This window comes from Micromys minutus (genome assembly GCF_963924665.1).
Source record: "Micromys minutus genome assembly, chromosome: 12".
NCBI classification, from domain to species: domain Eukaryota; kingdom Metazoa; phylum Chordata; class Mammalia; order Rodentia; family Muridae; genus Micromys; species Micromys minutus.
In genome coordinates, this window is record NC_137981.1 from 17,310,870 (window position 1) to 17,330,467 (window position 19,598).

At 35.6% G+C, this 19,598-nt stretch overlaps 1 protein-coding gene across 1 annotated transcript; it reads left to right on the forward strand.

Annotated features, from left to right (window-relative positions):
• Positions 1 to 1,385: 1,385 nt before the first annotated feature.
• LOC308428078 (uncharacterized protein) lies at positions 1,386 to 16,007 on the forward strand (the record flags this gene model as incomplete). Its single annotated transcript, XM_080926349.1, has 3 exons — positions 1,386 to 2,356; positions 11,819 to 11,994; positions 15,070 to 16,007. The coding sequence occupies 3 exons, from the start codon at positions 1,386 to 1,388 to the stop codon at positions 16,005 to 16,007; spliced, it is 2,085 nt and encodes a 694-aa protein (XP_080782475.1).
• Between the last annotated feature and the right edge of the window lie 3,591 nt (positions 16,008 to 19,598).

Sequence of the window (19,598 nt, forward strand, 5' to 3'; positions counted from 1 at the left end):
AATCTGTCCATTGGCTAAGTGTAAATATCTGCATCTGACTCATCTGCTTGTTGGGCCTTTCACAGGGCAGTCATGCGAGGCTCCTATCTGTAAGCACACCGTAGTATCAGTAATAGTGTCAGGCCTTCCTTGAGATGGATTCCACTTTGGGCCTGTCCCTGGAACTCTTTCTCTTAGGCTCTTCTCCATTTTTGACCCTGCAGTTCTTTCAGACAGGAACAATTATAATGCCCTGCCTTTTTACTGAAGGTAGTCTCTACAAGTTTCCTCTCCTCATTGTAGGGCATTTCATCTAAATTTCCTCCCTTTGAGTCATGCGATTTTCTCACTTCCTGTGTCTCTGGTACAGGCTAGAGAGTTCCCCCAACCTCCTACCTCCTGAGTCTACCCATTTCAATTCTTTCTGCTGGCCCTCAGGCTTTTAGTGCTGCCCCCCCCCCCAATACCTGACCTTGTTCCCCTCTTTCCCTTCATGTCCTCTTTCACACTCAGGTCCCTCCATTCCTTGTCACGCCCTACCCCCAGTAATTTCTTTCTTCTCCCTGCCAAGTGGAATAGAATTCTGTGGATTGTATCCTGGGTATTCTATATTGTTTTGGCTAATATCCACTTATTAGTGAGTTCATACAATGCATGTTCTTTTGGGTCTGAGTTACCTCACTCAGGATAGTACTTTCTAGTTCCATTCATTTGCTACAAAACTCAGAATATCCTCATTCCTAATAGCTGAGTAGTATTCCATTTTGTGAGTGACCCACAGTTTCTGTATTCATTTTCCTGTTGTGTGAAAGGAAGAAACTTCATAAAGAACTGAACTAAAGGAATAAAACTTCTATAATTTTTTTCTGTCTTCCACATTTCTCAGGATTTTTTACTTTACAGAATTTGTCATTGGAGTGGATGAGATAATGTCGAGTTACACACGATGAAGTTTCTTCTTATAAACTACCCAAATTACATAAATTCAGAGCTGTTTCCCATTGTGGTCATAAATTTCATAAGCACATAACATATTTATTCAAGGGCAATACAAGAAGTATATACATCAGTAACTTTTCACAAGTGAACAGAATCCTTAAGCACATCAAGCAACAGAATTTCAGTTCTTAGTGCTCTTTCAACACTCTGTTCAAGGATGGATACTGATGGGCATATAAAAACAAAGGAGTAGCAATCTCTGTTTTCAGACTTTAGGTAACCAAATACAAATGGCATTTTATGACATAATTTATATAATTTTGAATAGCTCAAGAAACTATTACAGAAACAAAAGCTATTACCACTGATGCTGAACTGTAATTGAAAAGCAAGCCAAACTTATTTAACTGATTGATTTCTGTTATGTTTCTATTCAGATAACTGAAGACAGCTCACTTCCAAAATCAATGAATGAAACAAATTACTCTCGGGTGACAGAGTTTGTGCTATTGGGCCTGTCTAGTTCAAAGGAGCTCCAGTCTTTCCTGTTTCTCATATTTTCACTGCTGTACCTAGCAATACTTCTGGGCAACTTCCTCATCATCCTCACAGTGACTTCAAACTCGAGACTTCATACCCCCATGTACTTTCTGCTTGCAAACCTATCTTTTATAGATATATGTGTAGCCTCTTTTGCTACCCCCAAAATGCTTGCTGACTTGCTGGTTGAACGGAAAACTATATCTTTTGAAGCGTGCTTGGCTCAGATTTTCTGTGTCCATCTCTTTGCTGGTGGTGAGATGGTACTTCTTGTATCCATGGCCTATGACCGCTATGTTGCAATATGCAAGCCCCTCCACTACATGACCATCATGAGTCGCCGTGTGTGTATTATTCTGGTTATCATCCCCTGGTTTGTGGGTTTCATCCATACAACTAGTCAGTTGGCATTCACTGTTAACTTACCATTTTGTGGTCCTAACCAGGTGGACAGTTTTTTCTGTGATCTCCCATTAGTAACTAAGCTAGCTTGCACAGACACTTATGTTGTTAGCTTGCTAATAGTTGCAGACAGTGGAGTTCTCACCATGAGTACATTTATCTTCTTGGTCATCTCCTATACTGTGATTCTCATTACTGTTAGGAATCGCTCATCTGCTAGCATGGCCAAGGCCCGGTCTACACTAACTGCTCACATCACTGTAGTCGTACTATTCTTTGGACCATGCATCTTCATCTATGTGTGGCCCTTTAATGGCTATTCACTTGACAAAGTCCTTGCTGTGTTTTACACCATCTTTACACCCATTTTGAACCCACTTATCTACACTCTGAGAAACAAAGACGTGAAAGCAGCTATGGCAAAGCTAAGGGGTCGCTACCTGAAACCTGGACAGGTTTCTGCATTGATAAGAAATGTTCATTTTCTGAAAACATAGTAAAATTAAAGTACTGATAGCATTTTCAATGTTTTCTAAGATATTTCCAAAATTTAATTGCTTTTACTACTAAGAATAGTCATTTAACATGTGGAGCTATTGAAAGGTTACAACAATGTTAATAAGCTGAACACATTTCATGACCTTAAATATTATTTCAATTACTTTAATTTTTTCTGTCAGTTTTTTTATTTTAAAAATGGAGATGGTTTTAAAATAAAATGTTGTATTTCATATAAATACAACACTTACATTTATTGAATTGTAAATACATTTTGCCTTATGTGGTTGAAAATAAATTTTATATTCAATCCATCAAGTAAATTTATTCTTTGTAAAAACAGGGGGGTACATTTTATATAAGAGTTTAAAATAAAATAAGATCATTGCTTTTCTAGTACTATGCATATTATACATACTACAGTTTTTGAGAATACCATGTGCTGACTCAAATTTAATATAATAGTATTTTGCATTCAGTTGGCCACTGCACCCGGTTTACTACTGAACATTAGGCTCTGTAATATTTGGGGGTGTTTTTCTTTTTGTACAAAAATCTAATTAAATAGAAATCAGTTACAATAAGTTAGAACATGAAGCGTTTACTTGGGAAATCCAAAATGATCATGAAGAACATCAATTTCTAGAGCATATTCTTGCTTCTTGTAAGCAAAGTCTCAATAGTGCATGAAAAAAAAAGATCCTTAGATCTTACTGAAGCTTTATAAGAACCAATGGTTCTCTGTCATCACTTATCTAATAGCCTGGTTACTGGTACTACCCATTATTTAGAAACTGACAATTTCCATTAATAAATATTAGAAACAATTATATGTGCAATACTACACAAATTTGGCTGAGGTAGGTTTAAAGGCACCATGATGTAGTATGTAGAAGTAATTCTGAACACACGTAACATAATTATGTCACATAATCACTATTGTCTCCATTTAGACTTTGGAGCTCATGGAAGGATTGCCATGGCCACTTGGGCAAAAGTGAAATAATTTAATTTTTATCCTCCAAAATTTTGTATATATGACAATGAAGGAGCTATTGCTAATTTGAAGCTTTACCTGGAGAGACCAGACATGCATGTGTAGAATAACTTTTTATTGACATATGTACCTATGAACATTAATATTTATCTTTTGATGTAGAATTACAATTATGTAAATGATTAGGATTCAGGGATGACAGGGAATAAAATTGCAAGTTTAAAATATTAGGGTTCATAGAATAACTTCAGGAAATCAAATAAAATGAGTAACCATAAGGAGAACAGGCCTAAATATCAGCACTGTTTGGAATATTTGTTATCACGCCAGTTGTCCTCCAGAGAGAAGACATGGTAAGACTAAAACCATACCAGGTTTCAGTTGGTTGATTGTCTTTGTTCCCCAGGTGCACTCATACAACATATCCATGAAAACCAACAGAAAACATTACTGAGACGGTGGATATGTCAAGCACATTAGATTCACTTTAAGTAAAGTTTATCTGCTCTTGTTACTGAGGATGCCGTTTATTGATCTAAAATAAGATGAGATAGGTATCTGAAAACTTGCCATTTACTGGTTTCTATTTGTATTTTAATTATTTTTGGATATTCTCTGTATTTGCATTTTAAATATTATCCCCTTTCTCCTTGCTCCAATGCATCCAAAGATTGCCATGTGTGTTCTTTACCTTCGTCATGATGTTTCTCTTTCTTCTCACACATCAATTATTTGGATCATTAGTTGATTTGGTGAAGTCTACTTATAGAAATCGCATTCTACAAAGACTCCCTTTGTCACAGCACATGTTTTAAAGTAGTAATATGATGGTAGGAATAATTACTGTTTTAGTATTGATGGTGCTGTTAAATAACAACATGCATTAAATAAAATGGAAGAGAAGCTAGAATTGCAACTATCCTCTTTTTTCAGATGATATGATAGATATAGTGGATTAAAATTTAACATGGGATGACTAAAATATATAGTTTACAAAACTAAGAGAAAAATTAAGCTAGGCTTCTCTGCCCATCATTTTTTGGGATCCACTAGTGAATACTCTTTTTCTTAATTACTCTAGTTCCTGATATTTTTTGACTGAAATATCTTGTCTCCAGGAACAACATGTATTTTAGAAAATTAAGCATATTTTTTATTTTTTAACTTTATTTTAAAAAGCAAAGATAAAAGAAAAAAATTAAACATTTTTGCATAAATGTATACAAATACATTTTTGTTAGTGCTTGGGTTTTTTTTTTTTTTTTTTCTTTTTTTTAAGGTTTGATACTCTGCATTAAGGTCTTACTAGTTACAATGAGCAAAAACAGGATGTAACCTGGAGTTAGTCAATGTATTCTTGGTGTGTAAGGATTGAGCATATTTTTTTGTTTGTTTTGTTTTCTTTTCTTTTGGGGGGGGGGGCTTCACACAGTCTGTGAGTTGTTTCTGGGGCAGTCCGAGCCTCTGGGGTTAGCAGCCCACTATCAGTGACTAACAAAATTTAAGAAACCTACAGATTTGGTTACTAAGCAGGGGATAAGATAGTATTGGTACAGTTTTTAGGAATAGAGTTGATTACAGTTTGGTAAATATTGGATAATCAGGACAAAGTTTTGACAGAAACTAAGGCCCAGTGGTCCAAGCTTGAAATCAAGAACTGATAAATATGCAGATATTAGCCCTAGAAGCTCAAAATACCCAAGAAACAATACACAGATCTTATGCAGGTCAAAAGTAAGGAAGTCCAGAATGTAGACTTCTTCTTAGAAGGGAGAACAAAACACTCATGGAAGAAAATACAGGGATAAATAGAGATCAGGGATTGAAAAAAGAATCATCCAAAGACTGTCTCCGCTGGGGATCCATCACACATGCAGCCACTAAACTCATGCACTATTGCTGATGCCAAGTAGTGATTATTGGCAGGAATCAGATATGGATGGCTCTCAGAGGCTCTGCCAGAGCAATACCAATACAGAGGATGATGCTTGCAGCTAACTATCAGACTGAACATGGGGACACCAAATGAAGAAGCTAGAGAAAGGTCTAAAGGAGCTGAAATGGTCTGCAACCCCATGGGAAAAACAACATTATCAAGCAATCAAACACTCCACAGTTCTCATGGACTAAAACACCAACCAATAACCACACATGGAGAGATCCATTGCTCCAGTTGCACATGTAGCAGAGGATGGCATTGTCTAGCATCAATGGGAAGAGAGGCCTTTCTTCCAGTGAAGATGTGTTTTCCCAGTGGAGGGGAAAGGTGCCAATGAGCTGAGGAGAGGGTAGTTGGGAGAGTGAGCAACTTCGTGGGAACAAGAGGAGAGGGAGGAGGATGAGATGGGGGTAAAGGGGATAACATTCGAAATGGAAATACAGAGAATATCCAATGTAATGAAAAAAAAGAAAAAGAAAAACTCTATCTCCTCTTCCCTCTAACCTCTTTCCTACCAGAAATTGAAGATACTGTAAAGGATTATGGTGAAATAAGAATTAGGAAATTAATAGCTATAAGAACCCAATAGGTAGCCCAAAAGTATACCTACACTTAAATTTTCATTGTAATTTGACCAGTCTTTCAGTGTATGTTTCAGTTTGATTCTTTTGGAACTCAAGCTCCATAGACGCTGAACAGGATTTTCTCTTCTAAGGTACACTTGAAAAGTATTAAACTGTTTGCATCCATTTGGAGCAAGTAAATTTTATTACTAAATTCATTTATTTTCCTTTACTATGTCTTGAGATGCTAGATGCCAGCTGACAGAATTACTTTCCCACAAACTTTCAAAATGTTTATGTATGTTACTAAAATCTTTGTTCCTCATAATAGATGGATGAGGATGATAAAGTGATTTTGTTTCAACTAATTTAACAAGTAGTTCACATCACAGATTATTAGGGCCTTAAACTTACATGCTTCTAAAAGAGGATTCCGTAATTTTAGATGTCAGCAAATTGGAAATAGTATTTTTTTAATTTTAAAAAACAAAGAGAAATGTACAAATTTTCAGTAATTTTTTAACAACTTTATTTTACAAAACAAAGATAAATGTACAGATTTTAAGCATTTTTTGAATAAAATTATACAATACATTTTAGTCAGTACTTTTTTTTTTTTTTTTAAGGTTTGATAGTGTGATAAAGATCCCACCAGTAACAATGAGCATAAAGTACATGTAAAGCAAGATGCAACCTGGAAATAGTCAAAGTTTTCTTGGTGTGTAAAGATTTTTTTTTTTTACAATGAGCAGACAGTACATGTAATACAGGGTAAAAGCCGGAATTTGTCAATGTGTTCTTGGTGGGTAAGGATTGAGAATGACTATTTTTTTGTTTTGTTTTGTTTTCTTTTTTTCTTGGACTTCATACAGTCTGTGAGTTGTTTCTGGGGGGCAGTGCAAGCCTCTGGGGTTAGAATCCCACTATCAGTGACTGCATATTTTCAGTATTTTTGCAAAAAGTATACAAATACATTTTTTAAGGTTGTAATTAACTATTTGTGGGTGCATATACATACTCATATGTATATATGAAACAATAATATAGGAAAAGAGGCTATTTTTTGAGGGGATAGAAGAGAAACTAAGAGGGGCTGTAGGGAGGAAAGGGGGATGTGATACAGTTCTATTTTAATTAAAATATATTCTTTTTTTGTTGAACTTCACGCAGTCTGTGAGTTGTTTATGGGGTGTTCAGAGCTTTCTGGGGTTAGTATCCCATTATCAGTGACTGTATATTATATCTATTCATTTGTAACTGGGTTAGCTCATTCAGGATGATACTCTCTAGATGCATCCATTTCTTAAGAATTTCATTAAGTCATGGTTTCTGATACCTGAGTAGTACACCATTGTGTAAATGTACCACAATCTTTGTATTCATTCATCTAATGAAGGACATCTAGGTTCTTTCCAGATTCTGGCTATTATAAATAGAGCTGCAATGAAAATTGTGGTGCATGTATCTTTGTTGTATGTTGGAGTGTCTCGAAGGTAAGTGCCCAGAAGTGGAATAATTGGGTCTTCAAATAGTACTATGACCATTTTTCTGACGAACGGGCAGACTGATTTCCAGAGTGGTTATATCAGTTTACAAATCCACCAACAGTGGAGAAGTGTTCCTCTTTCTCCACAACCACACCAGCATCTATTGTCATCTGAGTTTTGGATCTTGACCAATCTGCCTAGTGTGAGGTGGAATCTCAGGATTGTTATGATTTGCATTTCCCTGATAACTAAGGATGTTGAGCACTTCCTTAGATGTTTCTCAGCCATTCAATATTCCGCAATTGAGAACTTTTTTTGAAGTCTGTACCCCATTTTTAATAGGGTTGTTTAATTCTCTGGTGTCTAGCTTTTTGATTTCTTTGTATATCTTGGATATTAGGCCTCTATCTGATGTGGGATTGGTAAAGATCTTTTCCCACTCTGTTGGCTGCCATTTTGTTTTCTTGACAGTGTCTTTAGCCTTACAGAAACTTTGCAATCTCATTAAGTTCCCTTTGTCAATTTTTGACCTTAGAGCTCGAGCCATTGGTGTTCTGTTCAGGAAAGTTTCTCCTGTACCTATAAGTTCTAAGGTTTTTCCCTACTTTCTCATCTAATAGTTTCAGTGTACCTGGTTTTATGTGGAGATCTGATCTTTGATCTACTTACACATGAGCTTTCTATAAGGAGATAAGAAAGGTATATATTCATTCTTCTGCATGCTAAGTGCCAGTTGGACCAACACCGTTTGTTGAATAGGCTGTCTTTTTTCCATTGAATGTTTACTGCTCTTTTGTCAAAAATCAGGTGACCATATACGTGGGGCTCATTTCTAGATCTTCTATTCCATTCCATTGATCCAAGTGCCTTTTTCTGTACCAGTACCATGCAGTTTTAAGCACAATTGCCTTGTAATATAACTTGAGGTCAGTGATAGTGATTCCCGCAGATGTTTTCTTGTTTGTGAAGATGGATTTCGCTATGCTAGGTCTTTTGTTATTCCAGAAGAAATTGCACATTGCTCTTACCAACTCATTGAAGAACTGGGTTGAAATTTTGATGGGGATTGCATTGAATTTGTAGATTGCTTTTGGAGAGATGCCCTTTTTAAAATGTTGATCATTCCAATTCATGAGCATGGGAGATCTTTCCATTTTGTGAGATTTTCCTCGATGTCCTTCTTTAGAGGTTTAAAGTTCTTGTCATACATATCCTTCACTTGCTTAGTTAGAGTCATACCTAGGTATTTCATAGTTTTGTGACTATTATGAAGGGTATCTTTTCCCTAATTTCTTTCTCCATGTTTGTACTTTAAATATAGGAAGTCTACTCATTTTTTTGAGCCAATTTTATATCCCGCCACTTTACTGAACTTGTTTATCAGCTGTAGGAGTTCTCTGGTGGAAGTTGTGGGGTCGCTTAAGTACACTATCATGTCATCTACAAATAGTGATGATTTTACATCTTCCTTTCCAATTTGTATCCATTTGATTTCCTTTTGTTGTCTAATTGCTCCAGCCAGAACTTCCAGTACTATGTTGAATAGGTAGGGAGAGAGTGGGCAGCCTTGTCGAGTCCCTGATTTTAGTGGGATTGCTTCAAGTTTTTCCCCGATAAGTTTGATGTTGGCTGTTGGTTTGATGTATATTGCTTTTAATATGTTTAGGTATGGGCCTTGGATTCCTGTTCTTTCCAAGACTTTTAACATGAAGTGGTGTAAGATTTTGTCAAATGCTTTCTCAGCATCTAGTGAGATAACCATGTGACTTTGTTCTTTGAGATTGTTGATATGGTGGATTACATTGATGGATTTCCTTATATTAAACCATCCCTGCATCCCAGGGATGAAGCCTACTTGGTCATGGTGAATGATCATTTCGACGTGTTCTTGGATTCGATTTGCAAGGATTTTGTTGAGTAATTTTGCATCAATGTTCATATGTGAGATTGGTCTATTCTTTGAGCTTTAGCAGGTTTTCTTTTATTAATATGGGTGCTTTTGTATTTGAAGCATATATGTTAAGGATTGAGAGTTTCTCCTGACAGATTTCCCCTGTAATGAGTAAAATGTGACCTTCCTCATCTTTTTTGATTACTTTTGGTTGAAAATCTACTTTATTCAATATTAGAATGGTCACTCCAGCTTTCTTCTTGGGGCCATTTGCTTGGAAGTTTTTTTTCCCAACCTTTTATTCTGAGATAGTTTCTGTCTTTGTCTCTGAGATGAGTTTCCTGTATGCAGCAAAATGCTGGGCTTTGTTTATGTATCCAGTCTGATAACCTATATCTTTTTATTGGGGAGTTGAGTACATTTATGTTAATAGATATCAAGGAATAGTGGTTGCTGGTTCCTGCTATTGTTGCTTTGGTAGGTTGAACTGTGCCTCTGTGTCTTTCTTTCATTAATTTTCTTGCTTGTAAGTTTTCTTATTTTAACTATGTGGTGGTTCCCCTAATTGTATTGGGCTTTCCACTTATAATTCCTTGTAGTGCTGGGTTGGTGGTCATATATTGTGTTAATTTAGTTTTGTCTTGGAATATCTTCATCTCACCATCTATGGCGATTGATAGTTTTGCTGGGTATATCAGCTTTTGCTTGCATTTGTAATCTCTTAGGGTCTGCATGATGTCTGTCCAGGCTCTTCTAGTTTTCATAGGCTCTGTTGAAAAATATGGTATGGTTCTGATTGGTCTGCCTTTATATGTTACATTACCTTTTTCCCTTACTGCTTTTAGTATTCTTTCTTTGCTTTGGGCATTGGTGTTTTGACTATTATGTGTCAGGAAGAATTTCTTTTTTGGTCCAACCTATTTGGAGTTCTGTAGGCTTCTTTTATGCTCGTGGTCATCTGATTTTTAAGGGTAGGGAAGTTTTCTTCAGGGTTTTGTTGAAGATATTTACTGTACCTCTTAGTTGATATTCTTCCCCCTCTTCTATTCCTATGATCCTTAGGTTTGGTCTTCTCATTGTGTCCTGGATCTCCTGCACATTTTGGGTTAGGAGTTTTTTGGGTTTTTTTTTTTTTTGTTTTTTTTCATCTTCTCTGACTGTTTTGTCTATATTTTCAGTGTTGTCTTCGGCCCCGGAGATTCTCTCTTGCATCTCTCATAGTGTGTTGGAAATGCTTGCACCTGTGACTCCTGATTTTTTTTATTTTTTGGATTTCTTCCTCTAGGATTGTCTCTTTTAGTGTTTTCTTTATTGTTTCCATTTCCATTTTAAATTCCTTCTTCCATTCCTTCATCTCTTTGGTTCTGTTTTCTTCTAGTTTTTTGAATGTTTTTCTTGTTTCTTCTTCAAATCTTCTAATTCTTTATGCTTTTCCTCCCATTCTTGTTTAAAGATCTCTATTTCATCTTGAGGTTTAATGTTAATTAAATATTAATTAAAACATTATAAATAATAGAATATAAGGCAGAGTTAGGCCAAATCAGTTAATTAAACAGACTCACAGGCCATAATTAATTATAAAATGCCAGGTAGTTATCCCAGAAATCACAATTGCACACCACACTAATTGTGCTAAGCAGGTTGTATCCACATATCTGTACAATTATATACATATGTAACAATAGTTTGAAAATAGGCCATGAGTTTGCAATCTAGTGAGAAGTGTCTGTTGGGGGATGCAGGTAAAATGGAAATGGAGAAATGATGCAATTGTAATTTTATATTATAAATAAAAATAAGGATGTGCCTATTCCCATAGCAACTTTAGATGTGAGGTGGCAGTGTAGGAAAGGTCTGGTAGGTGGAGACTGGAGGTTTGAATAGGGAGTGGGAGGATTGAGACCCAAAGGGGATTCCCCTTCTGAGGAGAAAAGGTGGGGGTTTACATGAGGGGGTACTGGGAAGAGAGAAAGGGCTGATATTGGATTATAAAGTGAAAATAACTAAATTTAATAAAAATTAAAAATATACTTTTTAAAGAAAGCATAATAAAGGGTTATTAGGAAAAAAATAAAATTTCCAAGGTAAAAACATGAATGGAATACACAGCTGATAAACAGGCTCTCTGGAGGATATTAGAATAAATCAGTATGAAAAGAATGATAAAAGCAGTGAAGATATCCCAGAGAACAAATAAATCATGCTGGAACAGTAAAACTAAAGACCTGAGAATGTACCACAAAATCAATAAAATTGAGAGGAATAGACAGCCTTTGATGATAACTCTGGATAAATAATGAGAGAGTTGATTAGAAGGCGCCGTCATTTTTCTGCTTATGGAACCACATTGTATTAGGTCAGTTTCAGTTACTGTGATAAAATAACCTGGCCAAGGCAATTTATAAAAAAGGAGGGTTAGTTTGCAATAAGGATTTCAGAAGGAAGAGTCTATCCCCAAGGGGAGGCACGATAGGAAGCAGAAGACATTGTGTCTGAGTAAGAAGCCAAGAGATGACATTTTCAGACAAGTATGAAGCAGAATGAATTGGATGTAGAGTAACAATTTATTGCTCCAGAGCCCAGTAATGTACATTCCTCTGCAAGGATGTACTTCCTAAAATCATTTCCCAAAGTGTTCTACCTGAGAACACAGTGGCATGCAGATCTCCGTGAACACCCTGACCTGCAAGATCATTACCTTGGAAATAGAGCCTGTGACACCATCCAGAACGTGAAGGCCAAGACCCTGGATAAAGAGGGTACTCCACACCCCCAACAAGCAGAGGCTCATCTTTGCCATCAAGCAGCTGGAAGATGGCTGCACCCTCTCTGATTACAACATCCAGAAGGAGTCCAATCTACCCCTGGTCCTCTGAGGGGTGGCTATTAACTTTTCAGTCTCCATTCCCAGTGGGTAGTGATGGCATTACTCTGCACTCTAGCCATTGGCACCAATTTAAGTTTAGAATTAACAAGTTACAATAATGGCTGAACCTCTGTTAAAAATGTTAGTAAATGTTTTGTTGCATGGTAAGCATTAAAAATACTGTTCTTACCTCCACCGATATGTTAGCATGTAATAATTAACATTTTTAACAGTTTTAAATTGTATGGTCTTTTATTGAGGTTATTGATCTGATTTGGGATGGCATGTATAGAGTAATTGGTAAGAGTATAGTTTCACTCTTAGACATGTAAACATCTAGTTTTTCTAATATGATTTGTTAAACATCTTTTCTCCCAGTGTTTGGTACTTTGGGAGCCTCTGGTCTGCATGTTCTGTTATTTACAACTGATCTATGAGTCTGGTTTTGTGGCAGTGTCATAGGATTTTCATTAGTATAGTTTTGTACTATAACTTAGAAATAGGTATTATACATTTTTTCAAATATTCTACTTCCTGTATGTCTTACAAGTTAATTTGTATATAAATCATATGTTGAGGATACACTCAAAATTGTTCATGAATTATCCAACAAAATAGCCACAAGTTGAAACTAACAAGAATGATTTGAATTAATGTGATAAAAGATAATTTCCTTTCAATAAAATTTTTCTATGCTTACAATATCACCACCAGTCCAACAAGAATTTTATAGCTGTTATAATCAGGGTACCACCTAGGCAGGAGCACACCTTATTACATGGCCAAGAATTAACGCAAGCATCTGTCTTGGTTATGCCAAAGTGGGCAGTAGTTTCATTTTTTTAACAAGTCCCACTGAGGTTTGGATTCCCAGTACTCCAAAAATATCTTTCTCTGGTAATTGGTCCACATCTTTAAAGGAAGGTAAAGAGTCTTTAGAATGGCACAGCGGCCATGAAAGAAAATAAAAGGCCTATTTTAAATGTTAAATTCTACTTTGAATATTATGACACCCATACTGTATGTTAGGAAAAGGTAAGCTAAAGTATCATAGCTAACAAATTCATTAAACTTACTATGGTAAAAATGATTTTTTAATTAACTGTGTTAGTCAAAATAACATTTTAGTCTTTGAGGCACTAAATTCTCCAACTGAGTGCTAACTTCTCTTCACATTAATTAAGAATTCCTCTAAACTTGAATGATAATTTACTCTCAAGATTATGCTGCAAAAAAGTTGTCATTGGATTGTCACTAGTTACAATGAATATAAGAAATATAAGGCTATATTCAGAATGCTCACATTTTGTTGACATTATCAGAAATTTAAGTGTCCAATAGCAATTTACAGAGTAGGGGCTATTTTTTTCAGTATGGTGGCAGTTGAAAGAATATACAAATATATATGTATATTTACAGTTTGAAAAGGAACTAGAAAGTCACTTTGTGATCTAAATTAGATACTTAGAAAGCCACTGTTAAAATAATTCTTAGTCCATAAATAAAAACAGGTGATCACTAAGTAAAGGGGAGAGATATAAGATGATTTACATTCAAATCAAAGAAGAAAATATAAATTATTTAAGAATTTTATTGTGAGTATTCTCCATAGTAGAAAAAGCAAAATAAACAAAATGCAAAAGTATATATCCCAACAAAAGTCTGTAATAAAATTTAAAATGTATTGTATTTGATCTATAACCTACTATTGCTGTCTCAAAGGGAACTGGATAGTACTATAAATATTTACTTAACACATTTCATTTCATACATTTTCACATATCCATGTCACATCCTTTTTTGCTTATTGGCCTTAAAGTTTATTTTATTTTTGAAGGTCTCACATAGAATTGATCTTGAATCTGTTTTACATAACTCCTACACAAAGTTAAAGATTTTCTCACATAGCCTATTTTCTTTATAATGACATATTTCTGGATTACGAGGCCTTTCTATAACAGTCATGTGTCACGTCGAAGAAAACAGTTGTAGTTAATTGTATCTTTGAGTTACTTCTTTGTTATTGTATCATGTCTTCTAAGGAATTTGTATGAGACACATGAGTTCAAAGAATGTTTAATTATTTGGTTACGAAATATATATGCTCCACATTTTGGAGGCATATGGTATGTTGGTATAAACCCAGATTCTTGGGTCAGATTGACTTGTTTTAAGCAGTACCATTCCTTCTTGCTAGCTATATAACTGTTAAAAATCAACAGATACTACATTATAGCTTTTTATATGTATATGCCAACAAAAATACTCTTGTACCTGTGCTTTCTATGAGCACTAAACATTTTTATCATACATTAAACAACAAGTCAAAATGAAGACTAGCATTTAATAATATCTTTACTGTAATTAATAATTTTTCCCTACTCCAAAAATTATGAATGGTATATGAAAATCCCAGTTAAGATAGTTTAGCAATAAAGATTGCAAGACAAACAAAACATTTATATGAACACTGAGACACTATGCTATTTGCTCTTAAACCAGCAAATGCAAACATGCATTTATCACAATAGCTCTTTTTTACTGTCATGATTCTATATTATTTGCATATTTGAATAAAATAACTTCAAAGAATATAACAGGATTACTATAATAAATTAGAGGATAATTAGTTATTACCAATTAATCTTAATCTTTATTAATATGTGAACAGATTAATGAAAAAGAGGATTTGTTGAAATATATTGTTTAATAAGATAAAATAATATAAATAAAATTTTTACCCTTTAAATGTTTTCTACTTCATATAACTTTGAGAATACTGTTTAAAGGGATGTGATGCTAAAATCATTTGAGCTCTGCTTTGATATGATATGTTAAACACTACATGCTTTCAAATCATGAGTTAACATTATCAACAAATAATAAAAATACAATCACACTGATACTAACTGTAGTTTGTTTCTGTTTTTCAGATCTGTATTTAAAAAACTTCCAGAGCCTTTCTAAGTTAAATTAATGGATAGCAATAATGGATCCACTGTGACAGAATTTATTTTAGTGGGATTTTCAGGAGACTGGCAACTTCAAACTTTCTTCTTTGTGACATTTACTTTGATCTATGGTGCTACTGTCGTGGGCAACATCCTCATTATAGTGACAGTGGCAGCCAATGCTACTCTTCACTCCCCAATGTACTTTCTCCTTGGAAACCTCTCCTTCCTGGATATGTGCCTTTCCACTGTCACGACACCCAAGATGATCACAGACTTGCTTGCAGCACACAAGAGCATCTCTTTTCAGGGCTGCATGGCCCAGATGTTCTTCATGCATTTCTTTGGGGGTGCTGAAATGACCCTTTTGATAGTCATGGCCTTTGACAGATATGTGGCCATATGCAAACCCTTGCACTACAGGGTTATCATGAGTCACAGGTTGCTGAGCAGGTTTATTATACTTTCCTGGACAATTGGTTTCATACACACCATGAGCCAAATGGTATTGACTGTGAATTTGCCTTTCTGTGGACACAACATTGTAAATAATATATTTTGTGATCTCCCCCTAGTAATCAGTCTTGCTTGTATTGAAACCTACACTCTAGAGTTATTTGTAATCGCTGACAGTGGGCTCCTTTCCTTTATTTGCTTCATCCTCTTGCTGGTTTCGTACACTGTCATACTGGTTATTGTAAAGCACAAATCACCTGGCAGTCTTTCCAAGGCTCTGTCCACATTGTCTGCTCACATAATTGTAGTCACTCTGTTCTTTGGACCCTGTATCTTTATCTATGCCTGGCCATTTGGGAGTTTTGCAAGCAATACGACTCTTGCTGTGTTTTACACTGTTATCACTCCTTTACTGAATCCTATTATTTATACACTGAGAAATCAGGAAATGAAGAAAGCCATGAGAAAACTATGGATCCAACAAGTTAGCTGCATGTAGAATTTATGGAATGAGCAGTTCTTCAATACCACTGCCTTTGAATGTCATGGCTAGATAAATTAAAGACTATGGGTAATGTGTCATTTTACTTTTATGCTTGAGTCATGCATTAATAAAGAGAAGCTAGTACTAATCTATTACTGTTTCATTAATAGTGATGGTTTAATATTTTCTGCATTTTTATTTAGAATGTTTTCCAATAACAAACATTTCCTCTTATTTTAATTACCATATCTAAGAAAAACTTCCACTGTACCAAGAAACATAACACAAACTATAGTGGCCAGTATTTAAAATCTAGGATGATATATGGCCTTAGAGGAATATGTAATATATATAGTAATTATACAATATTATATATTAATATAGTATATTATGAAATAGTATATTATATAAATGTGTATAGTATAAATATAATTTACATATAACTATACATATATCAATATATAATAATTACATAATATTATTATATATTCCTTAAAGACTGTATATATAAATTCATCTGACACACAGTTCTGATGATGTTAGACTCATATCAGGTCAGGTAGCAGAGTCACTGGTGCATCAAATGCACAGACCTAGCTTGAAACCTGGTCAAATTTCGAATAACAGGCCTTCCCTTCATTCCCAAGGCCCTGAACTCTGATTAAAACTCAAGGACCCAGCACTTTCATACACAAACCACTCTGACTGTGGATGAACTGTGAAAAAATTTTAAGGTATATGTTTCCCAAAGAAGTGACCCTCTGCTAGCTCAAGGAACGAAATCAGGGCTATGAGTACATTCTTCTGTAATATCATTCAGACAAAGACCCTGTTGCCTACTAGCACAGTAGATCAGAATTATAATATGGACTATGCAATCCTCTAACTGTGTTTCTGTCTCAGACCAGATGGAAGTTAATGACTCTACACAGACATTACACTTAAAAGGCTGCAGCAGGAAGAAACTCTCCCTCTGCTGGTTTCTCACCGAAGCCCCTCACCATAAGAACAAGTCCACAGAAATGTGAGGAAATCTGGGTCTGTTTTCCCAACCTTTCTCTGGCACCAAATTTCCTTGATTGAGAGGGCCTGTCACCCAAGTTGAATAAGACTAGAACTGCTGTTCATCTGAGTGTACATTCGTTAGGTGTCTTTCTTGCCTGTCCTGTCCCTTTATGGAAATGGGAAAGTTTCCCTGACTCCTGGTTCATTGTTATTATGAGAACTGGGAGGCAGATGAACGGACAAATATGTAAGATACCCAAGGGAAGAAGACTTTTAGAAGAAAACAAGCTCTGTAGCCTTTACATGGCCATGCCTCTACCATTTCAGGTTCTAATAGTGATAAAAGGACTGGAATACTTTCTAGTATCCTAGCAGATGCTACATAGAAAAACAGACTATATTTTATATGAAAAAAAATACTTTTGTGGCTATCTAGAATAAGGTTTTCTCTTCTCAGTCTCAGAATTGACTGCCTTGTTTCAGCTTCACCTGACTCTTAACCATGACAATGCATGAGAGGGGAGATGAAAGAGAGAAATGTGTTTCTGAACACCTTCCTAGGCAAAACTCTGGGAACCACACTGGATGTTTATTAGTGAGGAATTTTCTACAGCAAGCAACATATTCAAGAAACTCATGTTGAACAGGGGACAGTCTCTTGTGCTTTAAGGGGACCTGGAAATCAATTATTACCATTTTTTTCTGTGCCATAAGAATGAGGCCTCATCATGTGGCTCCTTTGGAATATGATATACCTCCTTCACAAACCTTTATGCTGTTTAGTCTAGAACAAGGGAAAGATGGATCCACTCAATTCTAAACACAACATAAGAGCAGTGCATTCAATTTATCTTGAGAAAAATGTATCATTTCTAATGTTCCTAGTAATGTGGGAAAACAAATCACATATTATCTTTTAAAAGATCATCTTAATGCAGAAGGGCAAGAGTTTAATGCAGAGCTAACACATCCACCCTGCTATTCACATTGCCTTCTAAATTTTGGCCTCCATGATGGGTACCAGGGGTGTCATGAAGACTAGAAAGAAGATGGTCACTTGGATGATGTAAGTAAGCATGGCAGCTAGCAAGACAATAATGATAAGAATGATGAAATGTCCCAGAGCCATATATGTGAGTCTAAGTCTACCTGAGTAGAAAATACAAAGAGGCCAGTAAAAGGCAAGAGTTTCTGTCTCAGAGTGGAACAGTAGTACAGGCATGCAACCCAGCCCAGGGTGCTAGAGAAGACTCTAAATGCAATAAGAACCTGCCACGCTTTAGATCCAGTCTTCCTGAGTTCTGTCACCAATCTTGTGCAGTTAATGACATTGGAAAAGTCATGGCAAGTGTTGAACAAATAGTTCACGTAGTGCCAGAACAGCCACAGCAAAACCCACTAACAGCCTGGAATCTAGGACCCTGGGAACTGGCCAGAAGCCCAGAGTAAGGAAAGCACTGAGGTGGAGGGTCTCAGTGCCAAATAAAGGAAATACAATCCCATCTCCAAGATCTTTGGGGAAGCCTGTCCTACATCATGGCCAACCATTCCCTAGGGAGTCCTGTCCTTAACTTTAGCTCTCTTCATCTCAAATGACAATTTCCTTCCAAAGACCACCAAGACAGATAGGGAAGTTATAAATGGCTAAAATCAATTCTAAAAGTGGCTTCCCCAGGAATAAGATATTCCGGGCAGTGGGGCTGGTCTGGCTTTGTTCCACCCCTGGACAGGGCCGGTAGGAAAAACTGAAGGCAACTGCAAGCAGGTCGTATGCCTGCTCAAGAGCCTGGCAGGTAACTGGTCATCTGAGAAAGTTCCAACTCTGAACCTCAACCCCATGCCACAGATCATCCACACTCCTGAGTCTTTGACAGCCTGCTGTCCACTGGTACTGTTTCTAGTGTGTCAGTCTCAGGACCTCATTTTCAGATAAAAGAATTTATTCACTCCTCACTCTAGTCTCTCTATAATCCCTATATGTGTCATATGTGTGTGTGTGTGTGTGTGTGTGTGTGTGTGTGTGTGCATGTGTGTGTGTGACATAAATATATATAGGCATATGATTCACAGTTAAGGCTATCATAACATATCTAGAAAAGATAATAAAAATTTTAGGAAAAATCAAAATGAAGCTGCTGAGCATTTTCCCCTTTGACATTCATTATACATGTATTTGTAGAGAGATGTTAAATTGAATGTATTGATAGTCCTAGAAAGGATTTCAATAAATATGATAAATTGCATTCATAAATATGAATTAATTTTAGTTAGGCACATGAATAAATTGTGACTGATATAAGATTTATAAAGGGCAAAATAAAATGTTCATATCTTGAACCAAGAAAACTCAAACGAAGTTAATAAATTCAAAAGCACACTGAGTTAAAACTGTAAAGGAAATGTGAAGGAAAAAGCCAATGGAGGGTTGATATCCAGCTGAATCATTATATCATGGATGTATATATTCCACATAAAATAAAGATAAAATAAAAATATAGGCTTTCATGTTATTCAAATTATTAAGAACTTATATTTGAATAACTTTACAGCAAAATAAATATAAACTAATAATGATAAAACATCAAATGAATCCTGAATATT